We start from the raw sequence: 14,510 nt of genomic DNA on the forward strand, positions 1-14,510 counted from the left end.
AGTGTGAGGGTGTCCCTGTATGAGCAGGGGAACCCCTACAACCTTCAGAGTCCATTCTCCCGGGTTGTAAGTGCATCAGCCATTACGACATAGAGTGGTCATGCGTCATGATGCGATGACCATCTCTAAACTAGCTGTAACAAACCCTGTCATGTTTGTAATCAAACAGGATGGAATCATACCCCCACATCATAAACGGTGTACAAGGAATTATTCCAGGCACTGTAAAGCTCCTCCAGGAGGCTCTCAGTGTTCCCGGTACCAGTCTTCCAGACCCAGACAGTAAGCTAGGGCTGCTGCCGGCCAGAGACACATTTCTGCCCTCCTGCTGCTGAGCCAAGCTCGAGCAGGGGAAGGCAGGAACATAGGTTTCCTGTCACAGGGAGGTGTGACCGCCTCACAGAGAAGGTTTAGTGTATTGGCACAGGGTTTACTGTATTGGGGCAGGGTGGGGGCGCTTGCCAGCGCCACTGAGACTGCTTGAAAATTGGACAAAGGACATGGGAGTATCCTCCAGTGGGGACCCCTGAATATTCCCAACCCTTTCCTAAGGGTACTTAAGGGCTTACCTGTGGGTAGATCCCTAGATTTGTCATGGGACAAGATTCAGATCACATACCACTTCAACTTCAACCATCTGGACACTCTGGACTTCACTGGATTTCGCTTTTGGGAACCAAGACTGCACCGGGGAAGATTCCTGCTGCTCCTGGTCTCGTCGTCCAGTTGGTCTGACGCAACATCTGTGCCCGTGCTACATACAGGTTCTTCACCAGGCCTGTGGACATCCAAGACACCCAAAAGAATCTCCCTTGGAGTGAAGGAGTCTCTCCCTTGGAGTGAAGGAGTCACTCCCCTGCATCTGCAGGAACCACAACGCAGCTGACCGGTCTGCTGATCCTGGGCTCCCACAGACTCCGAAAGGCTCAGCAACACAGGTGGTGGCTCTGCAACTCTCTTGAGGCCTGCACTATTTTCATACTGAGTTTGAGGCCAGTATCCCTCGTCAGAACCGCTGGAACAGAACCCCTGTGCACCACGTTGACTTGCCAAGGCTTGTTGACTCTCTCCTCTTCCTCTGCACGTGGGCCTTCTTCATTGGTGAGCTGCTCGAGGTCCTCTTGCCACTTATATGCCTTCGGCCTGTGGGTCCTCTTGAGGGTCTTCTTTGGTTCCAGTGGGCTCTCTTGCTTGCTCAGGCCTGCTCTGACGTACCTGGTTGTGGTGAGTCACTTGGACCTTGCTGGTCCCGACACTGCACCTTGTTCGTCATTTTCGTTGTTTGCTGATGCCAAGGCTTGTTGGTGCCCCTGCTGGACACTGACCCCTTGGCCCTTGACATTCGACGTGTGACAGCTTGTGAACGGCTCCTGGTCTTCCACAGCGTCGCCTGATCTGCACAGCTGCAACTTCAAAGGCACGGTCAACCGCACCTGCATCTCCGATATCCGTGGGCATTCGTCTCCCATGCCTCCTGGTCACTTCTCATTTGCATCAACTCTGTCCCCTCTGCTTGCAGGTACCTCTCATCCTGAATCCACCTTTGGGTTCCACCAGACTCCTTTGTCTTCTCCTCCAGCGGCATCTTTCCTGAAGTCCTCCATTGTGGTCTACAAGGCTTTCCGACATCACTGGACACATATGCACCCGGCTTCGATGGTGTAGGTATCCTGGTTCCTGGGGTATCCACGGGTGGGGTGACTCTCCAACCTTCCATCTTCCACAGGGTTTCTTCAGGGTCTACTGGGAAGAGTCCTTTTGCTTTAAAACTGCAACCGTGTGTTACACATTGACTTGTGCTGACCACGCGGTCGTATTCACAGTATGCACCCGACCTCCGTGGGGTTCCTGGGTACTTACCTAGGGTGGTTCCTTGGGTCCCCAACAATTCTACGTCGTCTGGGTCCATTCGTGACTTGAGTCGTGGTTCAGATTCCACTATTATAGTATATGTTATGGTCTCCCGGTGGAGACCACTTTGTATTTTTGCTACTTATCTGCTCTATTTCCTAAGTAGTGTGTGCATTGTGTTTCTATATCCGGGTAGGAGATAATACAATTGTGTTAGTGAGTGTTTGTAATGAAATACATATTTTTATAACTACACTGTGTGATTCTTTGTCACTTAACCTATACCATAAGATTAAGTACTCGTAAAACAAGCAGCTTTACACTCCTTCTGGACTAAGCCTGAAGGCTGCTCTCCACAGCTACCACTTAGAGAGTTTTTAGGTCTCGCGCAGCGAGAGACCTCTTGTAGGGGGTCTGAAAACGTACCTAGGAATCGCACACGCTCATGCGTGCGCTTTTCCTTTTGTGGCACGCTATTGACCTTTGTGTGCGTGTTTTTTACAAAGAGACCACGCAATAGGCCAAAGGCGGGCGCATTGCTAGGCCCATGGCCTATTGGTGTCTATTACGCGCACCAAAGGCCATGTGGTTTCAAATATCGTGCCCAGACACGGGCGCGATAATTGAAAGCACATGTTTCGCTGTGGCACGCGCGCGCGCACCACTCGCGGGCGTGTTTGTTTTGCTTTCACTGCCTGCCGCTTGTTCTGTGAAGCGTGTGGGCCTACGGTGTTCCTGCAGCTCCCTGCCCTTGCCCGGCATTACTTCCTGCTTCTTTGCACCCTGGTTGGATCGCAGGAAAGCTGGCTTGCACGCTGCTGCGTGAGAGGCTTGTGCCTTTTGTGGGTGGTCCCAACAGCTCCCACGTCCACTCGCTTCCTTGTGGAGCCGCCCGCTCGCCAAGCCAACCCTCCGAGAGGCCAGACAGGCTCACACGATATCACTCGCACCTCTATTTTTGGCACCACTTGGGCCGCTGATTCAGGAGCAATGAAACACAATTTGCTCCGTCCATCCCACGATGCTGCAGCACACTCCTGCACCATACGACTGCCCGATGCTCTCCCTGCGGACTCGGAAAACAGCTCTGGTGGAGTACTGCTCCCGTGACGGAACCCTGAAGCCAACGGTGCATGATGAGCTCCAGCAACGAGCAGGCAAGGTCCAACGATGAGGTTCCAACAACAAGAGGTCAAGGTATGGCTGTCCTGCACTCTTGCCCCATTTCTTATCCTGGTTTCTTCTTATTTGTGGTTCGCGGCACGACTATTTCATATGGCGTGCGGCATGGAATTAAATTTTGTTCTGAAAAAAAAGTATGCACTTGTTTTTTTATGTTTAGTCTACCGCTGCAAAAAGTATGGGGAAAAACACTCGTCGCACAGTTCTATGAAAAATATATTGCGTCTGAATGGTCATTTAGTAGTAAAACGTTCTGTGAAAGTCGTTCACAAATTGGGCTGCAGGATTGTTAAAATCGGCCCTGTTCCTATTAGTGTCCGCTGCTTACTGCACTCCACCGCGCTGCCAATCAGCTTTGACCTCAGGGTTTTGACTCTCAGAATTGCTCAAAACTGGGACGCAGGCCAAAAAAAAATGAGCTGCCCTGATAAAGTGAAAATAGACTGAACTAACGTGCCATGAAACGAAAGGTCAGCGCAAACGTGTCTTAATAGAGTGTCGCGAATCGGGCCATGGCGATGCCAGCAACCCGTTGGGGCGCACTATGCGGGAACAGGCCGGCCTGCCAGGGACAGGGCTTTGAAGTCCTTTCAGGTCGCGCAGGGGCACTGTGAACTGTCGTGAATGGTTTGTGGGCGGAGCCTGTCGTGTTTGTGTGTCTACACAAGAAAATGCTGGCTGTGTGGGAGGATTTAAAGGCGAGGGAGTCCGTCGGAGTGAGTTGTGATGTCACCTGTGTGTGTGTGTTCTGTCAAGGCTTTTTGTGAAGCGCGCTTCTTACCAATTGTATGGTTTCGTAGCACTTTCTGAGACTTTGTGCGCCTTCTATGAATAATAAGGGTCCTGCAGGCCTAAATGAAGCCAAGATAAAATGGACCGATTGCTTCCAGGTTGAGTAAAAAAAAACAACCATAAAAACAGCTGAAATGGTGATGCAGTGCGCCGCTTAGATTGGGACTTGGCGCCACTGCACCTGCCGCACTATTGATAGCCTTGCCACTGCATGCATGCAATGCTGAGATTCGCGTTAACCAAAATCAAGGTGGTTTGTGATCATTGTGTTGGGTGCAGTGGCTTCCAGTTGCCTGCGCCTCCTCACACTAGGTATTGAAAGGCAGACATAGCTAGGGTGCAATGTGCCCTTCACATCCCTGAGCCTCTGTGTCACTACACCTGCTGCACGAATCACACTTGCTCGCTTCACCCAAGGTTGCCTCGATGAAATCCAAGAAAACTAGCCCCTCTGCGCCCTGCCCTCCCCACGTAGTAAAAGACTTCCACAATAAGGGTATAGCTGGCCCTTCACCACCTGGCGCCGCTGCACCTGCTGCCACTGCACCTGCTGCCACTGCACCTGCTGCACTGACTGTAGCAGCCCCCTTGTTTAGGGAGGAGTTCTGCATTGTAGTAGCTGTGTATTGGGATGTTGACAGGTAGTGCTGGGGAGGCGTGGGTGTGTGATGGGCCCAGCCAGGGAAGTCTTCACTGAGGGCCCTGTAGGTGTCCGTTGTAATGTTAACAATACAGGCAGTGCTTAATGTGGAAGTGGAAGTGTGTTTTGTGGTTGTAGATGGAGGTTTGGGTTGTGGTTCCGAGACACGGCGGGGTGCAGTCTGTTGAGCTGTATGCGTGCGTTGGGATTATAGACGGCTCAGTGTATAGACCGCGTTGTCTGGTGGGCTGGAGTGCTGCGATTGTAGGCAGCTTAGTGAGGGGTTTGTGTCGTGTTTTTACACATGGCAGTGTTGGGGGAGGGGGTGATTTAGGGTTTGTTGTGCTTGGGAGATAGGGCTGTCCGTCTGTTCGGCTGCCCACGTGTGTGTGTTTGAGACACTGCAATGTTGTTTGTGGGACCGGATATTCATTGTGATAGAGGGTGAGGCCCTTGATGTTGTGGGGAGGCCCAAAGACTTAGCCGTGGCCCGCGAATCTTTGAAACGCTCAAGGGCAGTATCTGCTTGGACTCTGAAGAGACAGGAGCCATCAAAGGGCATGTCCCTGAGGTTAGCCTGGACATACCCCAAAAAATCAGATGTTCTCAGCCAGGCGTGGCGACGAACGGCCACCATCGTGGAAATCGCTCTGCCCAGCGAGTTCGTCATGTCCAAGCCATATCGGATGGCGAACTTAGCTGTGTCTCTCCTGTCTGAAAAAGCTTGGGAGAGTAGAGCCGGTCTGGGGAGGTGACCAAACCACTGGCATCACCCAACTTCTTGTACCAGTCCACATCTTGTTGGTGTGGGATTTCTAAGTGATCCTGCTCCCCCTCCCAATCCTCTTCCTCCATCCCTAACCCTTCAAAATAAGGCAGGGTGAACAGCATGGAGCTGTATGGCTCCGTCGGCACCGGTCTCTGCGTTGGGGGACGCTCCGTGTCGTCAGGAATGAGGATTGGGGGGGGGGGGCGCCGCCGATCGGTGGATGCGATGCTGGCGAAGGTCGCAGTGGAGGTGCGATCAGCATTGGTCTGGACGAATACGACTCATTACATCGTATATCATTACAACCAAAGACTTTAATATGGCCCACATGAGTGTAGATCTACATGAAGGAAGCTTAACCATTGAAGAGCCACAAGACCGCTACTGCTCATTTGGCCCAGAAACAAAACAAATACCAAAGACAAGCATGGTCTGGGTAATGGTGCAGAAATATGCTTTCGTGCTTCCCACCACCTATCCTGTTAGGATGAATATATCTGCCTCTTTCTGCTCCCAATAGAGACAAGGAGGTCCCACACCTTCACACCGTGGGCTAGGCTTGAGATTCTATTTGATTCAGCCAGCTGTCTTGATTCTCGAAGTCTTTGAACCATCTTGCTAGTATTTATAGTCTCTGATATATTGGAATTTAAAGGTGAGGTCAGTTCCTAAGTCTAGCATCTATTTTGAGCTAGTAAAGTTGTAGGGTCTAGTGAGTACCCTTGTCCTATGAATTAAAGAGCCACTAAAAAAATCACAATACCAACTGGGCAGAAACTGACAAAATTAGATATCATAGCAGGTGCTACCTAATTGGATATCTGCCACTGGAAGCCATGGAGAACAGATGTTTGCTTGAATTGTCTCAAAAACTGAACAGTCTCTAGGACTGTGGGTGGACACTGCTTCCCAGAACCCCACTGAACTTTGAGAAACTGGGCACTAGAGATGTGTTTTTTTTACTATTTTCGGCAGAAACCTCAGCAAGGTCAGTCCACTGAGCCATTCACTGGTGGATCCAAAGCAGGAAGCCATTGACGAAGATGACCAGATTAATCAAGCATAGCTACTGTACAGTATTTCTTTTAGTAAGCAACTCTGTATCATTAACTCAGAAATGGTTGTAAACATAACATTAAAACAGTCCCAAAGTCTTCAGACTTCATCCATGCAAGGCACTATATGATATCATATCCTGAAGGACCAATATTACAAAACATCTGCTAACATAAATTATATAATCCTCCTTAATGAGATACTGATGTAAAGCAATACAGGAAAAAGAGGGAAGTTGTTAAAGTGTTGGGTGACATGAACCCAGAATACAAAAATATGAAGTGGGGAAAAGATCTTAATGCATATTAGATAAAGATGAGGAACATCTTCAGTCACAACATATGAGAGTATGGAGGGGCAGGATGAATAACAGGAGCAGACGGAAATAATACCTGTTCGTTGATGAGCATCTGTCTGACTTTTCTTTGCTCATCATCATCTCCCAGATTCTTCAGAATTGTGAATCGTAGGCATTCCATGAAAGCAGTTATTACTGCGCAGCACTCCGAATGACTGGTTATGGCTCGCTCACTTGAAAGTCTAGCAAATACATAATGAGAATATCTTTAAAATGTTGCAATTTACAAAATGTCAAAGACTTAATCATTTGAAGTATATAGATGTATACATTTGTAAACCAACTTTGCCTACGGGTTGCGAGTCTTCATAAGTGCTAAAGGGCTGCAGCGGGTGCACTGGCAGCTTATCAGAAGGCAACCATGTGTGGGCAACTGACACTGTATCTCTTCCAGGAAGGAAGGGTGATGCAAAATCTAGTGATGGATTGCAACGCGCATGGGAGTGTATGAGTGAGTGGATCTTTCCATTAGGAGTTAGCTGAGATCTTGTCTCTATTGAGATCAGTGCATTGTGTGGCAGCCCCGAAGGGCATCCGACATAGGTGGCAGGAACCAGACATCATTTCTAAAGAAAAGTATCTTGCATTTCTAAACCCCCAGCCTGACAGAAAGGACTGAGTCCAAGAAGACACAAGGCATAGACAGGAAGTCTTCAGGAGAACTGGCTGCACACCAGCTTAACAAACTACAACCCAGATGACTGGTGAGACATTACTGAAAATGTGAAATCAAGGAGGCACGAGGTGCCTTGTGTATTGAATCCAACATGATTTCGATGGGGGTTACTGTGCTCTTATCAGCAGGAAACAAGCGCTCAATCTACCAAAACTGAAATACCCAGATAGCTAAACAGGTTTGCCCTAACTGTAGCAGTAACTCATCTCTATACTTTTTCTTGAGAAGAAATTTAATTCCAAAAGAAAAGTGAGTCAAGTGCTCCACGCAATATTACAAAACTAAAAAACACAGTTAGCAAAATAAAGAAATAAAACGCTTAATGTGTCAAAACAAGTTTAAACAAATACAAAAGCAGAGGAAAAAGTGAAATCAAACAAGGAGAACAATTAAGGGGCTACAAGTAAAAAAAATAAGGAAAATAATCCACCAGAATGGAAAATGGTGTTCAACTTTAGTCTGTGTAAATTGAAAAAAACTTTTTAAAATGTCAAAGTCCCCTCATGGAGGTCTCAGTAAAACCAACCCATGTGTGCTCACAGTTGGGTCCCAGGAGAAGATGTTACTCTGGTCGAGCTTTCTGTGATACGAATTTTACGGAATTAAGGAACAAAAAAGCATTTCAGCCAAATGAAGCTGAAGGTCTATCAGAAATGGGTCAAGTACTTCAGAAACTATGAGCAGGGGCCCCTAGGAAACTACAGATATCTGGCAAAAAGAATTCAAAGCTGGACCTAAGGATCACAGAATGACACTCACTAAGAAAACAAAATGCATGCTAGGCCATCCCTTAACTGGTTCTTTCTCTGCAGGTTTAGAGCAGCCCAAATCAAGTCAGTGGGCTCTGCCGGTATCCTGCACAGTGAGTTCAACGCCTGATACTCTTTCTTTGATGCCCCAGTCAATTGCATTCATGGCATTCATGGGGAAGGAGGCTTCAGCTGACAAGTTCAAAGAAGCTTCAGCAAAAAGGTGAAAAGTCCAGCTTATGGGAATTTCTAAGGCCTACTATTTTCATGCCCTTTATGATAATGGTTTCTTCTGCACTGTTTCCAGTCAACTCAGTTCATTTGGAAAAAGTTATAGACCCCCGCTCCCACACAACTGTTTCAGCTCCAGAAAGTTCTGCCAATAGTTCACTCAGCAAATAGAAATTAGCAATGGTCAACAGGCCCCTTCTTGAGCAAGATCGTCTCAGCTCAAGAAACCTCAGGTCTCAGGAACATGTTTCACAGAAGGAATTGTTCATAGGAGACCAAATATTTGGTAATAGAGGAGGCATATTCACAAAGTTAACCTCCACAAAACTAGAGCAGGTTCCCAGAACCATAGTTTCAAACTAGATAGAGGATGTTTAACTCTCTAAGTTTTCTTTTTTTAAGTTCATGATACAAGTATTTGTTTAGCGCATGTCACATTTGTTTTGTGGTCTCATACCAGTCCTTACATGAAATTACTATATTACATGAAAGCTGAAAATATGAACCTTACCATTTTAATAATAAAAAGACAAATTATGACGTTATGCAGGATGGAGCGGACAGACTCACCTTCTGCCTCTCTGAGTGGCCCAAACACTCAACATGGATATGTTCGGTCCAACACAACAACCACATAATGTTCACATTTATGAAAGGACTGGGGTGTCTGAGAACTACTACAGTTAATTTCAAACGTGTTTATTATGAATACATAATATCCCTCGGTGTCAGGCTGGTGAAATGACACAGTGTCAGGCTGGTCTCTTTCTAAAATGTGTTACAGAAAGAAACATAACAGAGCATCACTTTGACTGAGCACATGCACCAAAGGCTGTTTCAGTAGAACTCAACAACAGCAAAAATAAACAAGCACTGGCAAGGCCAAAAGGTCTTTACTTTATAATGTGAGTGCCAAGCTGTTGGCTTTGCCAATGTTTGTAAAAGTAGAAGAAATAACATTTAAAAATACTGGAGGGAAAGAAAACTGCTATCTGATTGCATCTCAAAACTGTACATTGAATTCAATGTTTTCAAATTTTATAAATGCCATGGTTTATTGTTCAAATACATTTCACCGAAGGAACCTCTGAGCAGAATTGGAGAGTCACAACATAAAGGGAAATGCTTGCCTAGGACTAATTTACTTTCCATAGGATTCAGCTATTTGGTTCTCTGCAGTAGCCCAAGAAGCAGATTTATAGGTCTTTGGCCGAAGCGTAATGCTAAGTGCATCATCTGCCTCAGACACCAGTTGAGTAAATGCAGCTGACTACCCTTCCCCGAGCACCATAAAAGCCTTTGTGTGCCAAAGTGTGTGCTTTCATGCTATATGTGGAATGAAGGAAATAAAACAAAAACAGCCCTTATAGTGTGCTTTTCCGTTATACCACAGCAAAAGCATCCCTGTTGCTGTGCTTTTACAGACAAACTGGGAGGGATGCGGAGCTACACAGCGCAGGTGGTGGGGGGTTGGAATAAACACAAGGGAGAAAATGCATGCACAGGCTTATGGCACAGGTAGAGCACATTGTGCCAATAACATTGAGGCGAAGAGCTAGGTGTCGTCAACTAGAAATTAGATGAGCGTTGAACAATAATCCAGGCCCTACCCCTTTTTGCAAGTGCCTCGCGGAGCAACTTGACTGCAAGAGAGGATGGCTTAACTGGTGATTGCAAAGAAGCATTAACAACAATAATGCCCGAGTAAGGCAAAGACTTTTTTTTTATTTCAACATGTTTTATTACATTTTTTAAACAGTAACACATTAGTAATTCTGTAACAGGGTTTGCATCGCTACATCAACTCGCTTTTTGCCTATATAATTCTGTGCATTCCCTACCTGTCTTAATAATCTAGAAGGAAAGGAAAATAGAAAGGAGCATGAAAGCTAAGGGGTGAAAGAAGAGATAGAGGACAGGCCACGAGGTTTACAATGCTTATACATTTCGTCTGACATTGGATGTGACCATTAGAGCGCGGTTACATTCTTGCTGGGGTGGAGCTTCACTTGGGGTGCCAGAAGGGTCTGCCCCGGCCCTCCACGTCTTCATGGGGGCTCAAAAGACATTATAATTGAAAGCCCTACTTTAGGGTTTAGATCTAAGCGAATGGCAAGTATTCCCTCCAAACCAACTCATTCATGTGAGGGCCTGCCATCTTACTTCAGACACAGCTTCTATATTATAGAATACAAATGCCTAGAAGGCCCCAAGGTAAACAAGAAAGCAAGTAAATAAGTAAACGACATTCATGTAATAAAGCGGTGAAGGGCATCAAAACAAAAGGTCTTTCTTCCACGAAAACAAGAACTCGAATAAACCCAGAGACTGTTTATACATTCTCTAAATGCTTGTTCCTGATTTAACCACATGATGGCAGAATATGCAAGCAGATTAATTTTGGAACGGTCCATATAACCGAATGGCAAATTACATCCCTTAAAACCACCTACTAACCAACATAAATCAGCTATCGCCAAAACATAATTTTTGTGGAAAAAAGCAAGCGCATTATCATGGTAAAAATGATACGGAGAATGAAAGGTAAATGGAACAGATCTTTCATTCATAAAGCACATTTTTCACCGTGAAGAATCGGACACGTCATGCCGCACCAGTTTCTCATAGAAGCTGTAAACTGCACAGCTGGAGTGCATACAACTTACCTATGAGAGCACTGTACAGACTGCGAAGGCTTCAAAGAGTACTACGTGACACAGACAGACAATTACCACACCCACTCCTAAGCGACCATATCACACCAGCCCTTCGCTAACTAATCACGACTACAGGCACCTCCTTCAAGGCACTATCTTCTGGACATAGGGCCATAGGGCACAAGGGCGTCCTTCATTCACGCAAAGATATTTACAGAATGGAGCACTGAGCTCTATACTGTTAACTCCCCATTCCGTCATACAAAACGTACACATTGATGCAACCTCTTTCTTCAACCCGGCTATAACATTTCGGATTTCACTCCCAGCAAAGACAACAAAATTCCAAAACCACATGGAAACCAGGAAAGCAGTGAAGAGAAAGCTTGCCCCCCGAAACTAACTCCTGACCCTACAAGCCAAAGAGAAGAAAGTAAGACCCACACAATCAAGATAAACACCCGCGTATGGAAAACAGCTACACATGCCCGATGAAAACACACCACTGGAAATCACACGAAACACCGAAACACTGGTCACGCTTTAAACCTACGCTCCAAAGTGAGGGGCCTGCTACCCAACCAGCTAAAGCACTCCGTCACGGGTACGAAGCGCTATACCGATGTAGGCACGATACAATCCGGAGGTGCTGCCCAAGGCAAATCTAAGAGCAAGGAGTTAAGGACAGAAGCACCCTAAAAAACTATCTTGTGAGTTCTTTTGAGGCGTAAGAGTGCACATTTATAGGTGGATGTGAGGCTCATCTGAAGTTCAAAAAGATGCGTGACGCGAAAAAGGGGCTCACGCCTCTGAATGAAAAATATTAGTAATTGGAGGTGAGAAAGATGGACATCTGAGATATGACAATCAGAATATAGGACATGACGGGTCACCAATGACATTCCTGACAGCATGGAGAACTACACCCCGACAGAGCTTTAGATGAGAAATTATGGTTGCAAGTTCATCTTTTGTCAACGAAAACCACAAAATACTGAAGATTCCAGTGATTATTCATGAGTTGCAGGACCCTGAAGAAATATTATTGACATTTGCAAAACTAATTTAATTTTTCATGTGAAGCCAGGTCCAGCAGTAAAGAAAAAGGATTAATAATAACAACAACAACAACAATAATAACAATGACAATATTAGGATTGGAAAAGTTCATACCCTTGAATCATAGAGGTAAAGTACATGCTGTAGAATTCAACTCTTGGGTCAGTCATTGCACTGGGAAGCTTGCTGAGAAAAGGCAAGAGATAGGGATATATAACCGTGGCCAGACCTCGCCCTCCTTCCTTGAGCACGGTCCACAGCTTCGGCAGCACCCCCTTCTTTGCGCTGACATGTGTCCAACAATCCTGCAGAAACAAGACATGCGTTAGTAGCAAACCAACTTACCAATGCAAGTTCCTTTTTAAGCAATAAAGAAGTTCTGATTCTGACAGGAACAAGGAAAGTTACTAGGCACGCAGAATTATCCAGATTTACATTTGCATGTTTGAGTTGTTGGCTGGAAGGTAACACAATATATCAATTAAATTAGAAAGGGTCTATAATTAAAACTGATGAAAATAAGAGAACAACTATGAAATAGCAAATCAATTGCATATTTTGTGTTTAGGAAATGTTACTAAAATAATATATGAAAACAACAGGAGGAAGGGATACACACAGTGCACTCTTATTCCCCCTAGGATACTACAAATAAACAACAAAAGAGTGCAAAAATAGGGGAAAGGGAGGTAGCAGGAGAAGTCACTCTTGGTTAAAAGAACCCTCACTCACCAACCTAGTTGGTGACTTGCTTCATCATTGGGTTCCCACCAGAGAGGCCGAAAGCTTCCCTGTTGTGCTGCGACGCTTGACTACAGCGGAGCGGGATTTTGTGTTTTGTGGGGTGAATGTACCAAAACAATGTGAGTGATTTTTTAAAAAAGAGTAGGAGCCTTCTCCAAAAAACTTTAATGGTTGAGGGCCCGGCACTGGTTAAAAACAGGTGATGGATGCGTGATCACTGGTTTAATTTGCCAGGAAACATCCTAGTATGGTGAAAGTTTGTGGTCAACATGTTTCAGCCTCTCAAGTCATTAGGTGAGGCATTCGTCAGGATCAAGAAAAACAGACTGTTTTTCAAATACTAAGGCTGCGCACAGATGCAAGAGTTTGTCTCTCTCTCTTTTCCTTTTCTTCTGTTGTCGAACCCCTGATTACACACCCCTGCAGCAAAATGGACAACCCAGGGCTCTCACATTCAGATGCAGAGGTCGATCCCCTCCTGGCAGACCCCTCACTGTTTTCTGACCCATCAATAGCTCAAACCATTTCCCAAACCTCCGAATGGGATAAACTTACGGAGCAAAAACGAATCAGAATTAGAACCATCCTACATGGTACTATACTCACCGAGTACCTTCGTAATAACATGGCACCTAAGGGCCTATTGGTTACGAATGCTCCACGCATCTTTCTGGAAGATGCTTTGCTAAGAATGGGCCCAGATCGCGTGGCATTGTACCCGCGACTGGCTGGTTTTGATAATCAAAACAGCATTGAGATTGTCTGAGGCACTCATGGTAGTGATCCAACTTAAAGAAACTCATTTCAAAACCACCCTCACAGGCTACAAGAAGAGACTGGAGGAACTTAACAAATAGTTCAACGAATATAAAGAGAACCTCACCCAGTCTAAGGCTCAAAAATTTCAAAAAGACCTTAAGAAATTCATATTTACAAAAGCTTACCCTTATGCTGAACCTGACTACACCCCCCCCCCCCCCAAAGAATACCAGCACCTCCGACACCTCAGATGATGATGCCTCCACATCCAGCGGGTCAAGTGGTGGAGGGAGCAGACCAAGGGGCAGGCGCAGGGGCAACAACAGGCAGCGTTACCACCAACAGTTTTACCAGCCACAAGGCAGTGGAGTTTTCCCGAACCAATTTCACAACCCACAGTTCCCCATGATGGGCTGGAACCCAGCATTTATGCATACCCCGCCATTTCCACAAAACACCTACCGACCTCCTTTTTAGGTCGAGCCTGTAACAGCGCGCATGGCTGTTCTGGCGAAGACTTAATGTAAGGGCTTTCGAAAACTAACCTAAGAATCGCACACGCTCGTGCGTGTGCTTTTTGTTTTGGCCCACACTATTGGCCTTTGCGTGCGTCTTTTTAACAAAGACAGCACGCAATTGGCCAAAGGTGGGCGCATTGCTCCGCCCATGGCCTATTGGTGTCGGTTACCCGCACGGCCCGCATGTGGTTTCAATTATCGTGCCCAGACTCGGGGGCGATAATTGAAACCAGATGTATCGCTGTATCGCACGCGCGCACCACTCGTTATCATTTGGAGGTGTTTGCTATTTGAGATGTTAATTCTTGACGCAAGCCACCGGGGACAGGTTTGCATGTGTGATCTACTCCCGCCTTCTGCAGTCCTGGGAGTTTTATCCTGACTACAAGTCAGCGCTGTATTATGCACCTGCACCGATCCTAAATGACAGGTTGTCAAGCTGATTAATGCCAACTCTACAGAATAGCAC

At 46.1% G+C, this 14,510-nt stretch overlaps 1 protein-coding gene across 1 annotated transcript in view; it reads right to left on the minus strand.

Annotated features, from left to right (window-relative positions):
• LTN1 (listerin E3 ubiquitin protein ligase 1) overlaps window positions 1-14,510 on the minus strand; it is a 452,785-nt gene that overhangs the window by 277,853 nt on the left and 160,422 nt on the right. Inside the window, exons 8-9 of the mRNA XM_085623083.1 lie at window positions 12,135-12,325; window positions 6,683-6,830 (exon numbers count right to left, since the gene is read on the minus strand). Of these exons, the coding sequence (XP_085479209.1) occupies window positions 6,683-6,830; window positions 12,135-12,325 (339 nt within the window). The remainder of the gene's footprint in view (window positions 1-6,682; window positions 6,831-12,134; window positions 12,326-14,510) is intronic.

This window comes from Triturus cristatus, chromosome 8, assembly GCF_964204655.1.
Source record: "Triturus cristatus chromosome 8, aTriCri1.1, whole genome shotgun sequence".
Taxonomy (NCBI): domain Eukaryota; kingdom Metazoa; phylum Chordata; class Amphibia; order Caudata; family Salamandridae; genus Triturus; species Triturus cristatus.